This window comes from Protopterus annectens, chromosome 6.part0 (genome assembly GCF_019279795.1).
Source record: "Protopterus annectens isolate FY-2018-M chromosome 6.part0, PAN1.0, whole genome shotgun sequence".
Classification (NCBI taxonomy): domain Eukaryota; kingdom Metazoa; phylum Chordata; order Ceratodontiformes; family Protopteridae; genus Protopterus; species Protopterus annectens.
In genome coordinates, this window is record NC_056737.1 from 618454376 (window position 1) to 618469014 (window position 14639).

At 43.4% G+C, this 14639-nt stretch overlaps 1 protein-coding gene across 1 annotated transcript in view; it reads right to left on the minus strand.

The window, feature by feature from the left end:
- Nucleotides 1-14639, minus strand: part of SOS2 (SOS Ras/Rho guanine nucleotide exchange factor 2) — a 2018564-nt gene that overhangs the window by 280805 nt on the left and 1723120 nt on the right. Inside the window, exon 19 of the mRNA XM_044074288.1 lies at nucleotides 3587-3703. Within this exon, the coding sequence (XP_043930223.1) occupies nucleotides 3587-3703 (117 nt within the window). The remainder of the gene's footprint in view (nucleotides 1-3586; nucleotides 3704-14639) is intronic.

The following is a 14639-nucleotide window of genomic DNA, read 5'->3' on the forward strand; positions in this document are numbered from 1 at the left end:
GCCACAGTATAAAGAAAAAAATGATCAATTTCAACAATTGGCTAAGTTTCTGGTGTTATTCAAAGGGGATCCAGTATCTGTCTGCCTGGGATGACATGCTCGACAAGCCATGTTGCTTCACAAGAGATGGCTTGCACCTGTCACCCTTAGGCTTTCAAATACTGGCCAAGGCTCTTGCCGCCCCCATAGTGCCTTTTTTAGGCAAGGCTCAAAAGACAAACCCACCACCATAAATAGCACAAGTAACCAAAAACTGAGGGTAATGCTACTCAACGCCAGAAGTCTAAACCTCAAATTGCATGCACTCGAGGCACTCCTTAGTATGGAGAACATCGACATCTGTGCAGTAACATAAACCTGGTTGAAGGCTCCTGAGAGCACCCCAGCACTACTAGGCTATAACTCATACCATACCTTTCAGCCACAGAACCAGGACCGAACCACAAAAGGTAGGGGTGTATCCATATTCATCAAGGATACCCACACATCCATGTTAGTGGGGCAGCACAATGCATCAGAGATCATCCATGTGCAACTAACAATGGGCAAAACTGCAACACTATGGCCCAGGACCCCCATTCCGCATTTCTGGAGACACTGGGAAATATGAAGGTTGTACCAAACACCCTAACATTGGGTGATTTCAATTACCCAAACATAAACTGGGAAAACTACTCAAGTACTAACTCCCTTGCCCAATGCGTCCTAGAATTTATAAACTCGAACGCCCTGGATCAACTGGTCAACACCCCCACCAGAGGGAACAACATATTGGACCTGGTCCTCACCAACATGGGTGACCGGTGTTCCACACGGGAGGTCAACCCCTCGCTGGTTAGATCAGACCATAGACTAATCACTCTGGATATCCACATTCTTCCCCCGCCCCCAATCAAGGAAACCACCATGAAAACCTTTTCAAAAGCAAACTTCACGTTACTTGAGACCGAGTTGGAAAGGTTCACAGCCCCCATGCTAAAGGACAATGCTGTCCAAGCTGCTGAAACATTTACAAAGGCACTCTAAGAGCATCTGCAGGAATGCATGGATCGTGCTATCCCAAGTAAAACCAAGACTCACTCCTCCAAGAAAAGGAAACCAGCCTGGTGGTCCCCTGCCATAAACAAGCTATACAACAGGAGGAGGAAACTAGTACAGAAAAGAGTAGAATCCCAAGAAGGAAAGACATCCCTGATCAGTATCAGCAAGAAACTACGAAGCCTCATTAAATCATCCAAGGCTAGTTTCGAAAGAAAAATTGCCAATGACTCCAAAGATAACCACAAAGCGTTCTTTAGCTATGTCAAGAACCTAAGTGGAAACTCTCAGATCTGCTCTGAGGTATTGCAGAATGGCACAAAATACACTGAACCGACTGATATTGCCAACATTCTGGAAGACAGGTTTAGTGCAAACTTCACCCCCCTCTCACCCCCTAAAGGGCCCATAACCATACCAGAAGAATGTAGGGCCCTGTTAATCACCGACACACAGGTTAAAACAGCCCTATCCAAAGCCAAAAACACAGCTTCAATGGGACTGGACGGTGTCCCAGGCTATGTCTTACAAGAGCTCCAAAATGAACTAACCCCTCACCTAAACACACTGTTCAAACTCAGCCTCTCTACAGGCTATGTACCCACAGAGTGGCGCACAGCAACAGTTATCCTGCTCCACAAAGGTGGAGCCAAAATGGACCCTGGGAACTATCGCCCTATAAGCCTGATTAGCCTGGTCTGCAAGGCTATGGAACGCATCTTCATGGAACTCATTAACAGAGACATTGGGAAACTCCAAACCTTGGACCCTACCAAGTTTGGCTTTGTTAAGGGCAGATCATGCCTCCTAAACCTGGTGGACTTCTTTGTGACAGTTACCAAGGCATTAGAAGAGGGAAAGGAGGTCCACACAGCCTACCTAGACCTCGCAAAGGCTTTCGACACCATTCCCCATTCTAGTATTATAGACAAGCTCACCAGCATGAACATAAACCCCTACGTCATGAGAAGGGTTGCCAACTGGCTCATGGATAGAACCCACAAGGTGAGAGTTGCAGGCTCTATGTCCGACTCTAAACTGGTTACAAGTGGCGTCCCCCAGGGCTCAGTCCTAGGAACCCTCCTGTTCGGTATATACTTCTCAGAAGTACAGGCAAGCATAAAAAGACTATGGCTGACCAAGTTCACAGACGACTGCAAACTAGGGGCCATAACTGATTCTCCGGCTGATACAAACACCCTCCAGATGGGTCTCACTGAGACGGATACCTGGTGTCAAAATCATGGCCTCAAGCTAAATGCCAAAAAGTGCATAGTCATCCCCTTTGGAAAAAACAAAGTACCCGCGAACTACCACATAGGTGGTAGTCCCCTAAATATAGAAAATGTAATAAGGGATCTGGGGACCCAAGTAGATAGCAATCTTTCCTTTGATAATCATATTGCCAAGGTGGTTAGAAAATCCTTCTATGTGGCCCACCTAATCACAAAAGGGTTCGCATCTAGAACAAAAGAGGTTACTGTGCTTCTCTACTCATCACTCATTAGACCCATCATAGAATACAACGCCCCATTTGGGATGTACCTTACAAGACACCTGCAACAGCTAGAAAGACCACAAAAGTACCTCACCAACAGGATTACTGGCCTCAAACAGATGCCCTATGCAGCCTGACTCAAGAAACTCCAGCTGTATTTAGCTGCATACCGCTTACTCAGAGGTGATCTCTGCCTGACATACAAGGCCATGTCCAACCCAGAATTGATGGACATGCTCCACCTAAAAAAAAACAAATCCGGAGAGCCACACGCTCTAGAGATATAAACCTCACCACAACGATAAATAGGACATGCTGGGGGGATAGATTCCTATCCCAGAGACTCCCCATGCTTTGGAACAGGATTCCAATATACATCAGACAGAGCCCCTCACTAACACTCTTCAAGAGAAACCTTGACGGGTGGATGGGAAACAGAAAATTTACCCCGGGGATCACTGTAGTGGTTCTGCTGGACAGTGGCACAGGGAACTAATCTGCTGGACAGAGGCACAGGGAACATCTAAGGGGGTGGCGAAAACCAACACATTCCGGCTAGGCTTATAAATGTCCTTGGGCAGATAGCTTAGTACTTACCTATGAACATACAGAGCTTGCTAGTAGACACACAAAAGCATCACCACGAACTGGCATAATGCACAGTCAAAAATCATAGCAAATAATGGACAGAAATAAGGAAAATGTGGGTCTACTTCACAATTTGCTACATACAAGGTTAGTGATAATGAAGAGACTGTTACAGGCACTTGTAATAAAGCCACTGTGAAGTGATAACTGAAGCACTATACAAATCATCTGTATACTTACTGGCAATGCATTTTTATTGTACTGCTGTTTATCTTTTAGTACTATATCTTAAGGGAGAATGAAATATATAATACAGCAATCAAAGAAAGCAACTTGCTCTCAGCAAAATTATTGGTGCATGTGTACTGAAAAGATTCAAAATCCTTACCTGAAAATGAAAAGAAAACTAAAGTAACCATTCTTAATGGGAAAAAATGGAAACTTTGAGAAAACTTTACTTACAAATCTAGGTGGCTGCTTACAGTTTCTCGGTTCAATTTCTAACGACTTGTTGAAGAGATGGTCTGTAAACTCTTTCTCTGACATGATTCCCATGGGGTTTAGATTTTCAAAAAATCTCTGCAAAATGGGGAAAAAAAAACAGTTTACAAGAAAAAAACATGTTCTTCCACGACTAACAACTATAAGCATATATTAATTTTACTTTTGTTTATGTAGCAGTATAATAAAATTAAGTCAAACAGTTTAATTTCTGTCTTTTGGAAAGAATGCATGATGGGTGGGAATTATTTGCCCAAGTACAGCTCATTTCAGCCAGAGCCTAAGAGCAGTGACTAGCTAACTGACGATCAGAGACAAACAGAAAGCAAATGTAGAGCTGAAGGAATCAAATCCTGTATTAAAAAATGAAAATTGTTAGCTCACAGTTTTAATCCAATATACTTCCATATCAGTCTAACAGCAGACTCTCTAGTGACAGCCAGGATACTATCATTCAAGAGTAAATATGCTGTTACATGCCAAGATGCTCCCATGTTTTAAACCAATGTCACTACAGATAAAGGGAAAAACATACTACACAAATCTTCTATTGTCGCCAGCAAAAAAAAAAAAAATGCAATAGATTGGTTAAAAAAACAAGTGGAAGGCTGTTCAGTACCATGTGTATGGATGGAAGATAGCATCCAATTCTATTACTTTGATGGATGGATGATGCAAAGATTACAAAACAGATACAAAGCTGGTGGAATCTACCAAAAGTCTGAAAACATTTTTCTTTGATCCCTGAAAATGTAAGATAACCTGAGCTGTGAACAGCCCTGGAGTTTATAAATGCAAGGGTGGTGGAGGAACTCAATGATTGATAACGCAGACCCAAAAGCTAGCAAGAAATGAGAAGACTGTACTTAGCTCTCCACATAGTTACACCACAAAATTAATTTTCAGTCAGTATCCACTGCTTTGAGTATTAACTACTGAAAGATTGTAAGAGTTATTTATTCTATTGTTTTTCCAATCAGCAATATCTCAGACTTCCTTATAGTAAAAACATAAAAATGTGATGCGTTTCTCCTTAGTAATGTGCTTCTCCTGTGCTATGCTACACTTTTGCATCCTCACTGATATCTTCTCATGGTTGGGGGGTTGCTGGCAGTCATGGTAACTCTGCGCAAACCATGAGTCCTATCAGTGGCCAGCATTCTCTCACAGAATGCATGTGGCCATTCTGCATGATCATCAAATTCAAATGTGTCTAAGTATGTCAATCCACAACAAACTGCTGGTATGTCTTTCTATAGTCCAGAGATCATAAATGAAAGCTGATAAGCAAGTTCTTCAGAACAAACATACCCTCCTCCTTTTTGGTTCAATTCCAAGAGACTTGAACGTATTCCCAAATGCAGGTCACTTTTACAAAACAGTTACTATCTTTGGGTAGTTAATATGTACTTTTGAGTTAGTTTAGCTCTTAAAATTTAACAGCTAAGAAGAAAAAAGCTGCAGTGGGACTTATCATGTGTAAAAAAAAAAAAGGTACAAACACAATAGCATAGGTACTGCCCCAAGCAATTCCCAATTAACACATTTCATAACTATTATATCGTGCATGGATTACCATGACTATGCTTCAAAATCAGAAAAAAAAGATGATAAAATTAAGTATTTAGGAGTATGGATTAGAAATGCCTCTATTGTGGCAGCTAAAGATACGTGGGAAAAGACTAAACAGAAGATAATACAAACATTGAGAAACTGGAAGCTTTGTTAAATGGATATTTATACTAAGATACAAGCAATTGAAATGGTTTAAGTCCCTTCAGTCTTATACACAGGACAGGCACATTTTTATCAACCAGAGGATAAACTGTGGATAGCAATTAAAGAGTTGAAGGATTTTAGCTGGGAAGGGAAGACAGCAAGGGTCAAGTGGAATAAGCTGATTCTTCCAATAGGACAAGGCGGACTAGGATTACCCAATATGAGGAGGTATTTTAGAGCAACACAGTTAAGGCTCTTATACATAGCACAACCAGAAAACTATAATTCAAAGTGGAAAGGAATGATGATGATACAGGGAGGAAGCTCAAGAAATAAGGAGAGAGTGGGATTTTGGATGAAGACTCTTAAGGAGAACAACAACAATCATACAGAGTATTATATTCATAAAATAGCAGGGAGTATTCTAAGAACTAAACAAGCAAGAGAAAGGAGAAAAAAAGATTCTGCAGATAGGGATGACTGTGGTTAGTGATACAGATAATAGCCAAGAGGGGGTGGAATTCATTGGAGAAAACTGGCAAAGGAACCAAGGTATTGGGAGCAAATAACTAGAAAAGGAAAGGTAATAAAATGGGAAGAGACCAAGAATCTATTTGGACTGCAGGTTAGAGATTGCCTTCCCTATCAAGGATTGATATCAGAGTATAGGCAGAGAGAAAGAAATAGGGGGGGGGTCCTAAATGAAAGACCAGCACTGATAGAGTTTATAATAGAATCTAGAATAGAGGTTGCCTTTAAAAAAGGAATAATTAGTACAGCATGTAGAATACTGCATGATAATTACAAGAATCAATCAGAGGAGTTTAGAAAGGACAGGGAAGAGAGATTGGATAGCTCCCAAATATGCAACAAAGTCTAGAAGATTTAGGATCTTTGCCTGGAAGTGTTACATAGGTACTTTTATACCCCAAGTAGAATCCAAAGAATTTTTCCTCAGGTGGATAGAAATGTTGGTGTGAGAAGCAAGAAACAGGTGGCTGGGAACATATTTTTTACTTTTAGTGTAATGAGCTGGCAGACTTTAGGGATTCTCTGTCGGAAATGCTGGGTGAGCAGATTGGATTGACTGATGAGACGACTTTTTTGAGCTATGATACAAAATCAGAATTGCCTAGACACAGTAAAGTGATGCTGAGTATAATTATGGTGGCTGCCAAAAAAGCAATTACTAGAAAATGGAAATCAAAATCTATACCAACTTTACTAGAAGTAGTGAATATTGTAACAGAGATAAAACAACTGGAATTGGGATCTTTAGAAAAGGGATAGAGCAAACTACAAAGGAAAAAAATTGGAATTGTGGAAACAATATATGCAGAGAAAGAATGACGTTTAAGAGGCAGGATTTGAATGAGCCATATAAGGCTTAACAGACAATGACTGGATAGATTATAAGTGATGTATAATGTTTAAAACTACAGTTGTTAAACTGGTATCAATATTGTTTGTTTTTCATTTACATAAATGTAAGATTGCCTATGTCATACTTGATAATTTAATAAATCAGAAAAAAGATAAACCTATTATGCACTTCTGTAGCACAAGATCAGACAGTAACAACATTTTTAAAGGCGTGCAACAAGAAGTTATGTACTCACCATAACGTTCGATGTATGTAGTCCATCTCGCCTCACATTCTTACCCGTGAGTTCGGAGCCGAATATTGGCTCCAACTCGGCCAAACATTTCTAGCTCGAAGTCTTCTATTGGCTGGGCTAAGCAGGTATCCCATGCTGCACTGCTCCATATCCCCAGATCTAGTTTGCTGCAAACACTCATTCATACCCCATGCATAACAACATCCAGGTAAAGAAGAAAAAGCTAAAAGTGAAGGGAACTCTGTAAATCAGACCTAACCTCCAGATCCTCCAGGAAGGGGGATGGACTACATACATCGAACGTTATGGTGAGTACATAACTTCTTGATGTTATGTAGTCCAATCTCGCCTACATTCTTACCCATGGGACAGCGTCCCTAGCACCTACATCCTGGGAGGCTCATAGGAAGATACTCCTGAGTACTGTGGAACCAAAGGAAGACCTGCCCCTAGATACCACGTCCAACTTGTAATGAGTAACAAATGTGTGAGGAGAAGGCCAAGTAGCTGCCGCACAGATATCATCCATAGACAATCTGGCTTGATAGGCTGTAGATGTAGATACAGCCCGAGTAGAGTGAGCCTTGACCAGAAATGGTAGGCCCTTACCTCCTGCGGAATAAGCGAAAGAGATGCAACTGGAAATCCATCTGGATAGGGTGATTTTGGAGTCAGGGTACCCAATTGTGTTTTCCAAAAAGGAGACAAATAATTGATCAGATTTTCGGAGATCTTTAGTTCGGTGCAGATAGAAACATAACTGTCTGTGTACATCCAATTGATGAAATTTAAATTCTGCTTTGTTTGAAATATGGGTAAAAATACTGGCAACTCAATAGATTGATTAAGATTAGATATGGACGCCACTTTAGGAAGAAAGGAAGGGTTTGGTCTAAGAGAAACCCTGTCCTTATGAAAGATCAAGTATGGAGGTTTGATAGAAAGGGCTTAAATTTCTGAAACTCGCCTGGCTGATGTGATGGCTATTAAAAAGGCAGTTTTCCAGGTCAAAAATTTTAAGTCACAGGCAGCTGCAGGCTCAAAGGGTGGTGAAGTAAGGGCTTGCAGGACAAAATTTAGATCCCAGGGCATGATAGGTTCTGAGACCGGAGGACGGAGTAATAGAGTGCCCTTCAGGAAAGCCTTACAGAGTCTGTGAGCCATCAGACTAGGCTCATTAGCAACATGAACGTTAGAAATCGCTGCCAATTGAACTTTAATGGTAGCTGATGCTGAGCCCTGATGGAAAAGCATAGACAAACACTCCAAGACTGAAGCAACTGGGGCTGTGTAAGGGTCAATTCTTTGGATATGAGCCCAAATAGAAAACCTCTTCCATTTGCTAGAATAAATCTTCCTAGTAGAGGGCTTATGAGAGGAAGATAAAATATGAACTACCTCAGGTGAAAAGTGATGAAGCCTAACTAACGACGGAAGTGGAGTAGCCAGGCTGTCAACCGGAGGGTCCGCAGAGAGGAGTGGAACTGTCCCGACATGTGTGTCAGTAAATCTGGTTGTGGGTCCACAATGTAGGGGTGGAGAAAAGGGAACCAGACTTGACGAGGCCAGTGTGGAGCAATCAGAATCATTCTGCTTCCCGAGGACTGCGCTTTCTGATTCACTTTTGATAGCAAGGGAAACGGAGGGAAAGCATAAAGCAGACCGGAGGGCCAATCATGAACTAGAGCATCCCTGGGTGACTCCCCCTGTGGGGGAATCAGCGTGAAGTAGCTGCTGCATTTGGCATTGAGGGGGCTGGCACAAAGGTCGCAGCAAGGCTGACCCCATCTGCTGAAGATTCGTTCTGCAACTTGCCAATTCAGGGACCACTCGTAAGGCATCAGAATAGCTCTGCTTAACCTGTCTGCTATCATGTTGGACTTCCCCGGAATGTGCGTTGCCACCAGAAACCGTTGGGAAGATACTGCCCACTGCCACACTCGCATGGCCTCTCTGCACAGGGGGTATGATCTGGTTCCCCCCTGCTTGTTCAGATACCACACCACTGACATGTTGTCCGAGTGTATTGCAATAGTCCCTAGAGGTAGAAAGCTCTGAAGTGCCTGCAACACAAGTAGCACCGCCCTCATCTCTAGAACGTTGATATGCAGATGTATCTTGTGATCTTGCCACGTGCCTTGGTCTGTCCTGCAGAGATAATGCCCCACCCAACCCCATCTGGGAGGCATCCGTGGTCACTGTGGCAACCGGGGTTGGTGGAACAAATGATTTTCCCCTGTCCAGATTGTTGGTGCAAAGCCACCAACTGAGATCCTGTTTGCATCTGTCCGTGAGCAAAATAGGGTGGGATAGTGGAAGTTTTTGGAGAGACCATTGAGCAAAGAGGAGCCATTGAAGGAGCCTCATGTGCAATCTCGCTAGTGGGACCAATATAATTGTTGCTGCCATAGTCCCCAGGAGTTGAAGAACCAATCTTGCCTTCGCTTTCCTCAGGGGAAGCAGGGTGTGCACCTGTTGCTGTAAGACTCTGATTCTTTCCTGCGGTAGAAATGCTTGCATTTGAATGATGTCTAACTCTGCACCTATAAAAATGACACGCTGTGAGGGCAATAAGGCAGATTTTTCCCAGTTCAGTGTTATGCCCAACTGCTGACAGAGAGTGATGGTAGCGTCCCTGGTTTGGATTAGTAGATGCCTGGTGGGGGCGGTAAGGAGCCAGTCATCCAGATGCGAAAACACTTGGAATCCTAGACGTCTCAAGTGAGCTGTCACCACCGCCATACACTTGGTGAACACCCTGGGGGCTGTGGTGAGACCAAAGGGCAGGGCTCGAAACTGGAAATGACTGGCTCCCAGCCGGAAGCGTAGGTGACTCCTGGATGCTCTGCCCATTTTGACATGGTAGTAAGCATCCTTGAGGTCGATGGAGCACATCCATACTTCTTCTCCCAACAATGGGAGAATCGAGTGTAGTGTGACCATACGGAACTTGGACTTTTGTACATAGTTGTTCAGTTGGCTGAGATCTAATATGGGTCTCAGGTCCCCTGTTCTTTTCGGCACCAAAAAGAATCTTGAGTAAGTCCCTAATTTGATCTGGTCTGAGGGGACATGCTGGATGGCTCCCTTTCCTAGCAGCTTTGAAACCTCTGAAGCTGCGTGATCCCTTTGATTGGGTGGAACATCCGGGATTTTCCTGACTGGAGGGGGGTGTGACGAAAAGGGGATGACATAACCTCCGGAAATTATTCGTAATACCCATCGGTCCTGGGTGATGCTTTGCCAGGCTTCCGGGTATAATGATATTTGTCCAAACACTGGAAAGCACTCAATATACCAATAAGTCCAAGAAAGGAGTGCAAAAAAGTCAAAAAAGAACTCCAAATAACATCCGTTGCTCTTTTTTAAAACGTATTTAATGACACAACACGGACATCACGAACCAACACATTAACGCTATTCAGACAATAGTAACTAACCATGAACATTTAACATGAACTTGTATTACAAGTATATTACATTTGCCTTAATTTTCAATAAGGAAAACATATTTAACTAATCTAATCATAGAAATGTAATATACTTGTAATACAAGTTTTAAACAGTAGAGGGTGGAACTTAACAGAATTAAACAGATATTTATTAATATTAAGTATAAGCACTTTATTTAATTAATACATACATATATATATTTCTTTTTTACATACTTTTAACTTAACAACTGTATTCACAGTATTGTGTTATTGGTCATTAGATGTGAAAAAGTTTTTATGTTTTAGTGTATAATGATTTTAAATTGTTAATATTTATGAGGCCGTTTAATGATTTCTTTATTTTAAATGTTCATGGTTAGATTCATTGGTTATTGGGTCAATACAAGCCAGTATATATATGGTTAATTCATTTTTAAATGTTGTCTGATGAAGTCCAGTTGATTTGGATGAAAACGCCTGGAGTTACTATTGTCTGAATAGCGTTAATGTGTTGGTTCGTGATGTCCGTGTTGTGTCATTAAATACGTTTAAAAAAGAGCAACGGATGTTATTTGGAGTTCTTTTTTGACTTTTTTGCACTCCTTTCTTGGACATAATGATATTTGTCCCCCGACTGGCTCCGGAAACACACAGTCGGGCATCCCATCAGGGACGACGGTAGGGAGAGCCGCAAAAGGAATCATGGTCTCCCGAATAGCGGGGGCCCCTCTGCCTCTAGGGCGGCATCTCCCTGAATAACCTCCTCCTCCTCTGCCTCTGGAGGGCCAGGAAAAAACCTCTGTGATTTTTTGAACCACATCTTCCCACCCCACTGGGCCTTGGGGTAAGGCCTGGAGGGAAGGGGAAAATGGACCCCTACACCAGACAGGGTCTTTCCGTCTTGCTCGCACCTGGTGAGGGTGTCTGTCACTTTGGTTCCGGACAAAGAAGAACCATCAAAGGGGGCGTCAGTGAAAGAAGACTTGAAGGCCTCCGCGAAATGACAAAGGCGCAGCCAGGCTTGCCTTCTAAGGGCGACTCCTGAGCTTGCTGCCCTACTCGCTCCCTCGGCTGCATATGAAATGAGCCGCATGGAGGAGTTAATGATGGAAATGAGGGTAGACACCTGGGCATTAACCGTGTGGGCCACCGCCTCAGGCATGTTACCCACAAGAGTATCTCCTAACTCCTTGAGGAGATCTCTCTGGAGCAGAGTAAAATAGCTCAGCGACCGTAAGGTAAAGGTTGCTGACAAGAGAGTATGCTTCCCATACCGGTCCATGGTCCTAGACTCCTTGTTAGGAGGATGGACGGAGGAAGAAGTCTCTGCTACTTCCTTCTGAGTGGCTGCCGCCACCACCATGGCATCCACAGGGACTGCTTTGGACAAAAACTCCTTACCCGGGGGAGCAGAAAGAAATTTATTGGGTCTCCTGGGTACAGGTTCCACAGAATCAGGGTTCTCCGACAAATTAAATCTAGGAGCTCGTCGAAGGGTAGGGACACCCAGGAGGCGGAGGGCTGAGCAGCAAAGGCCCTCAGGAAGACCTACTCCTCCTCGGAGGGGGCTTTGGACAGCCAGTCACCTCTTTGTTTCAATATCTCCAGGATGTCAGAGAAAGAATCATCATCAGAGGATGACTTGGGGGACCCCTCCGATTCCTCGAGGTCAGTATCTGAGGTGAGAGACTCATCCTGGGAGTCTATGTGCTTCCTCTTGCACATTTTCTTTCTAGGGGGGCTCCTCAGACAAGAACTCTGAAGGGCCCTCAGAAACTTGGGGACCACTCGTGGGGGTATCCCTAGGCCTTGGGGCTCCGCTGTCTACAGACAGGTGGTGATCAGAGGCTCTCACCGGAGTGGTAGGGGACAGAATGACCGACCCGCATGATGTAGCTGATGATCTGGCCAGCGCAGTCCGCATGGCCTCAAAGGCAGGCCCCCCCCCCGAGTCCGTGGACCGGACAGCCTCCGAGACCAAGACAGGAGCCGAGCCACCGAGCGGGAGACTAGGAACCGAAATGTGTCCCGAGGTGTCCCCCTTGGGCCCGAATGAAGAATCCCGAGTCCCGAACCCCGTGGACGGCGCCGACGGGGTTGGAGCCAACGTCAGTACCAATAGGCCAGGAGGAGCCATCAGAACTGACCTAGGAACATCACATGGAGTGGAAAATTCTGGCTCCGAAGACAGAGATGCGCTTGGAGGCATGATCAAAGAAGGTATCGGGACGGGCTCCAGAGCCGACTGGGACAGAGCCAAAAAGAATTTTGCCAAAACCGGTGACTGGAGGAGCCTTTGCACCACCCTATCAACATCCACATCTGAGTCCTGGAGGATTTGGAGGACAGGGAGGGAGATCGAGATCTCCTCTCAGGTGACACTGGTCTAATACTGGGTGATCAGCTCCGAGGATGTTCCAGTATAATTGGAGCCGACACCAGTTCCATCAACACCAGCACTTCGTGTGGCCCCGAGGACAGTGGAGCCGAGGAGGTCGAAGCAAGTTTTGTGACTTTCTCTGGTGGCTCCGAGGAAATTGAAGGAGTTGGAGATGTCTTTTTTGACTTTGAGGATTTCGATTTAGAACTGGAAGCAGAATCCATGGCCTCTTCGAACGAGGGTTTCAAGAGTCCCTTTAGAATTAGCTTATTCTTTCTTTCTTGAAGCACCTTGGGACTAAAAGCATGGCAGAAGCTGCAGGACTCCTGCAGATGGATTGGTCCCAGGCAATAAACGCAAACAGAATGTCCATCAGTAATGGACATCTTGTAACCACACAGAGCACTTTTTAAAACCCGAAAGTTTGTGCTCCTTGGAATCTTTGGACATATTTTAAGCAAGTAATCACAAATACCACAACAATGAATAAGTCACTGTCTGACAGGAAAAATGACACAGCCACGCAAAACACCACTAAGCAGGGGAACAAGTTTTTACACAACACACAATCCTCAGCAGGGACACACACTGAGACGACTAGGGCGAAAAACCTCTAACTAAAACGTTTTTTTAACCACGTACACAGAAGGGAAACAGACACTAAAACCAAAACGGTTTTAGAAGAGAAACAACACAGGACAAAGGGGGAGGACTAGGTCCTCTAACTACAACGGGCCTAGCCCGATAGAACAGCTAGTGGGATACCAGAAACCACAATCACACTACAGAAATACCAACACAACACCAATTAGAAATAGCTATTAAAATAGCTTTTTGTTTATAACAAGTTTTCTCAGAACAACAAGAAAAAAGGGTACTTAGCCACAGCCAAGAGCGAGACCACGTCCGAGCTACATGAGCGGCGAACGAGATCTGGGGATATGGAGCAGTGCAGTATGGGAAACCTGCTTAGCCCAGCCAATAGAAGACTTCGAGCTAGAAAAGTTTGGCCGAGTCAGAGCCGATATTTGGCTCCGAACCCACGGGTAAGAATATAGGCGAGATTGGACTACATAACATCAAATGTTATACATCCCCTAAGTACTGTTACAGTAAGGTTTAAGGGAAGGGACATTCCTTCACTCTCAAAAGTCCCTGAATACCTTTTTTCCTATGTCCATGTATATTTACAAATGTCAGTCTGACAGCAATTTAAATTAGGGCAGTTATTTAAAAACTGTCCCTGATTATTTTTCTTTACTTGCTGTATATGCAACAACATTTCTAACTGCTTTACTAGCTTTCAAAATCGGTAAAGCACTTTGGCTTTTTTTAGTACTCGAAGTAGATGATAACTTCATGCACTAGAAAGAATTATGATCAGGTCTCACCAATCATAACCTGTTATTATGTGGTCTCAACAGGGATGCCAAAATTCACTTCAAGTTTCGCTCCTGAGGTGAATTTCTTGGCATCCATGACTCAAATGCATAATAAAGTGGTTACGATCAGAGACCCGATCATAACCCTCTATACAGTACTTTTATAAAAAAAAATGTATAAAAAGGAACATGGTTTGATAGACATGAAAACTGCACAGAAAGAGGAATAGTTTCACTTTTGAGCTCTATAACTTTTACTTTAAATTACCTCTAAAAGACTGACAGCCCTGCATTTACTGGGACAGCAAGATTACAGATATAGACCTCTGATAAACTCCTGAAGCAGAACAAGTACCTGCTGCATGATAACAGCAGACAAGACAATTTTTCATATTCATTTTTTACATATAAGTAACACTGTGGGGAAATATGATCTAGTTCTTACTGCAGTACTTATAGAGAGACAAAATAACCAAAACT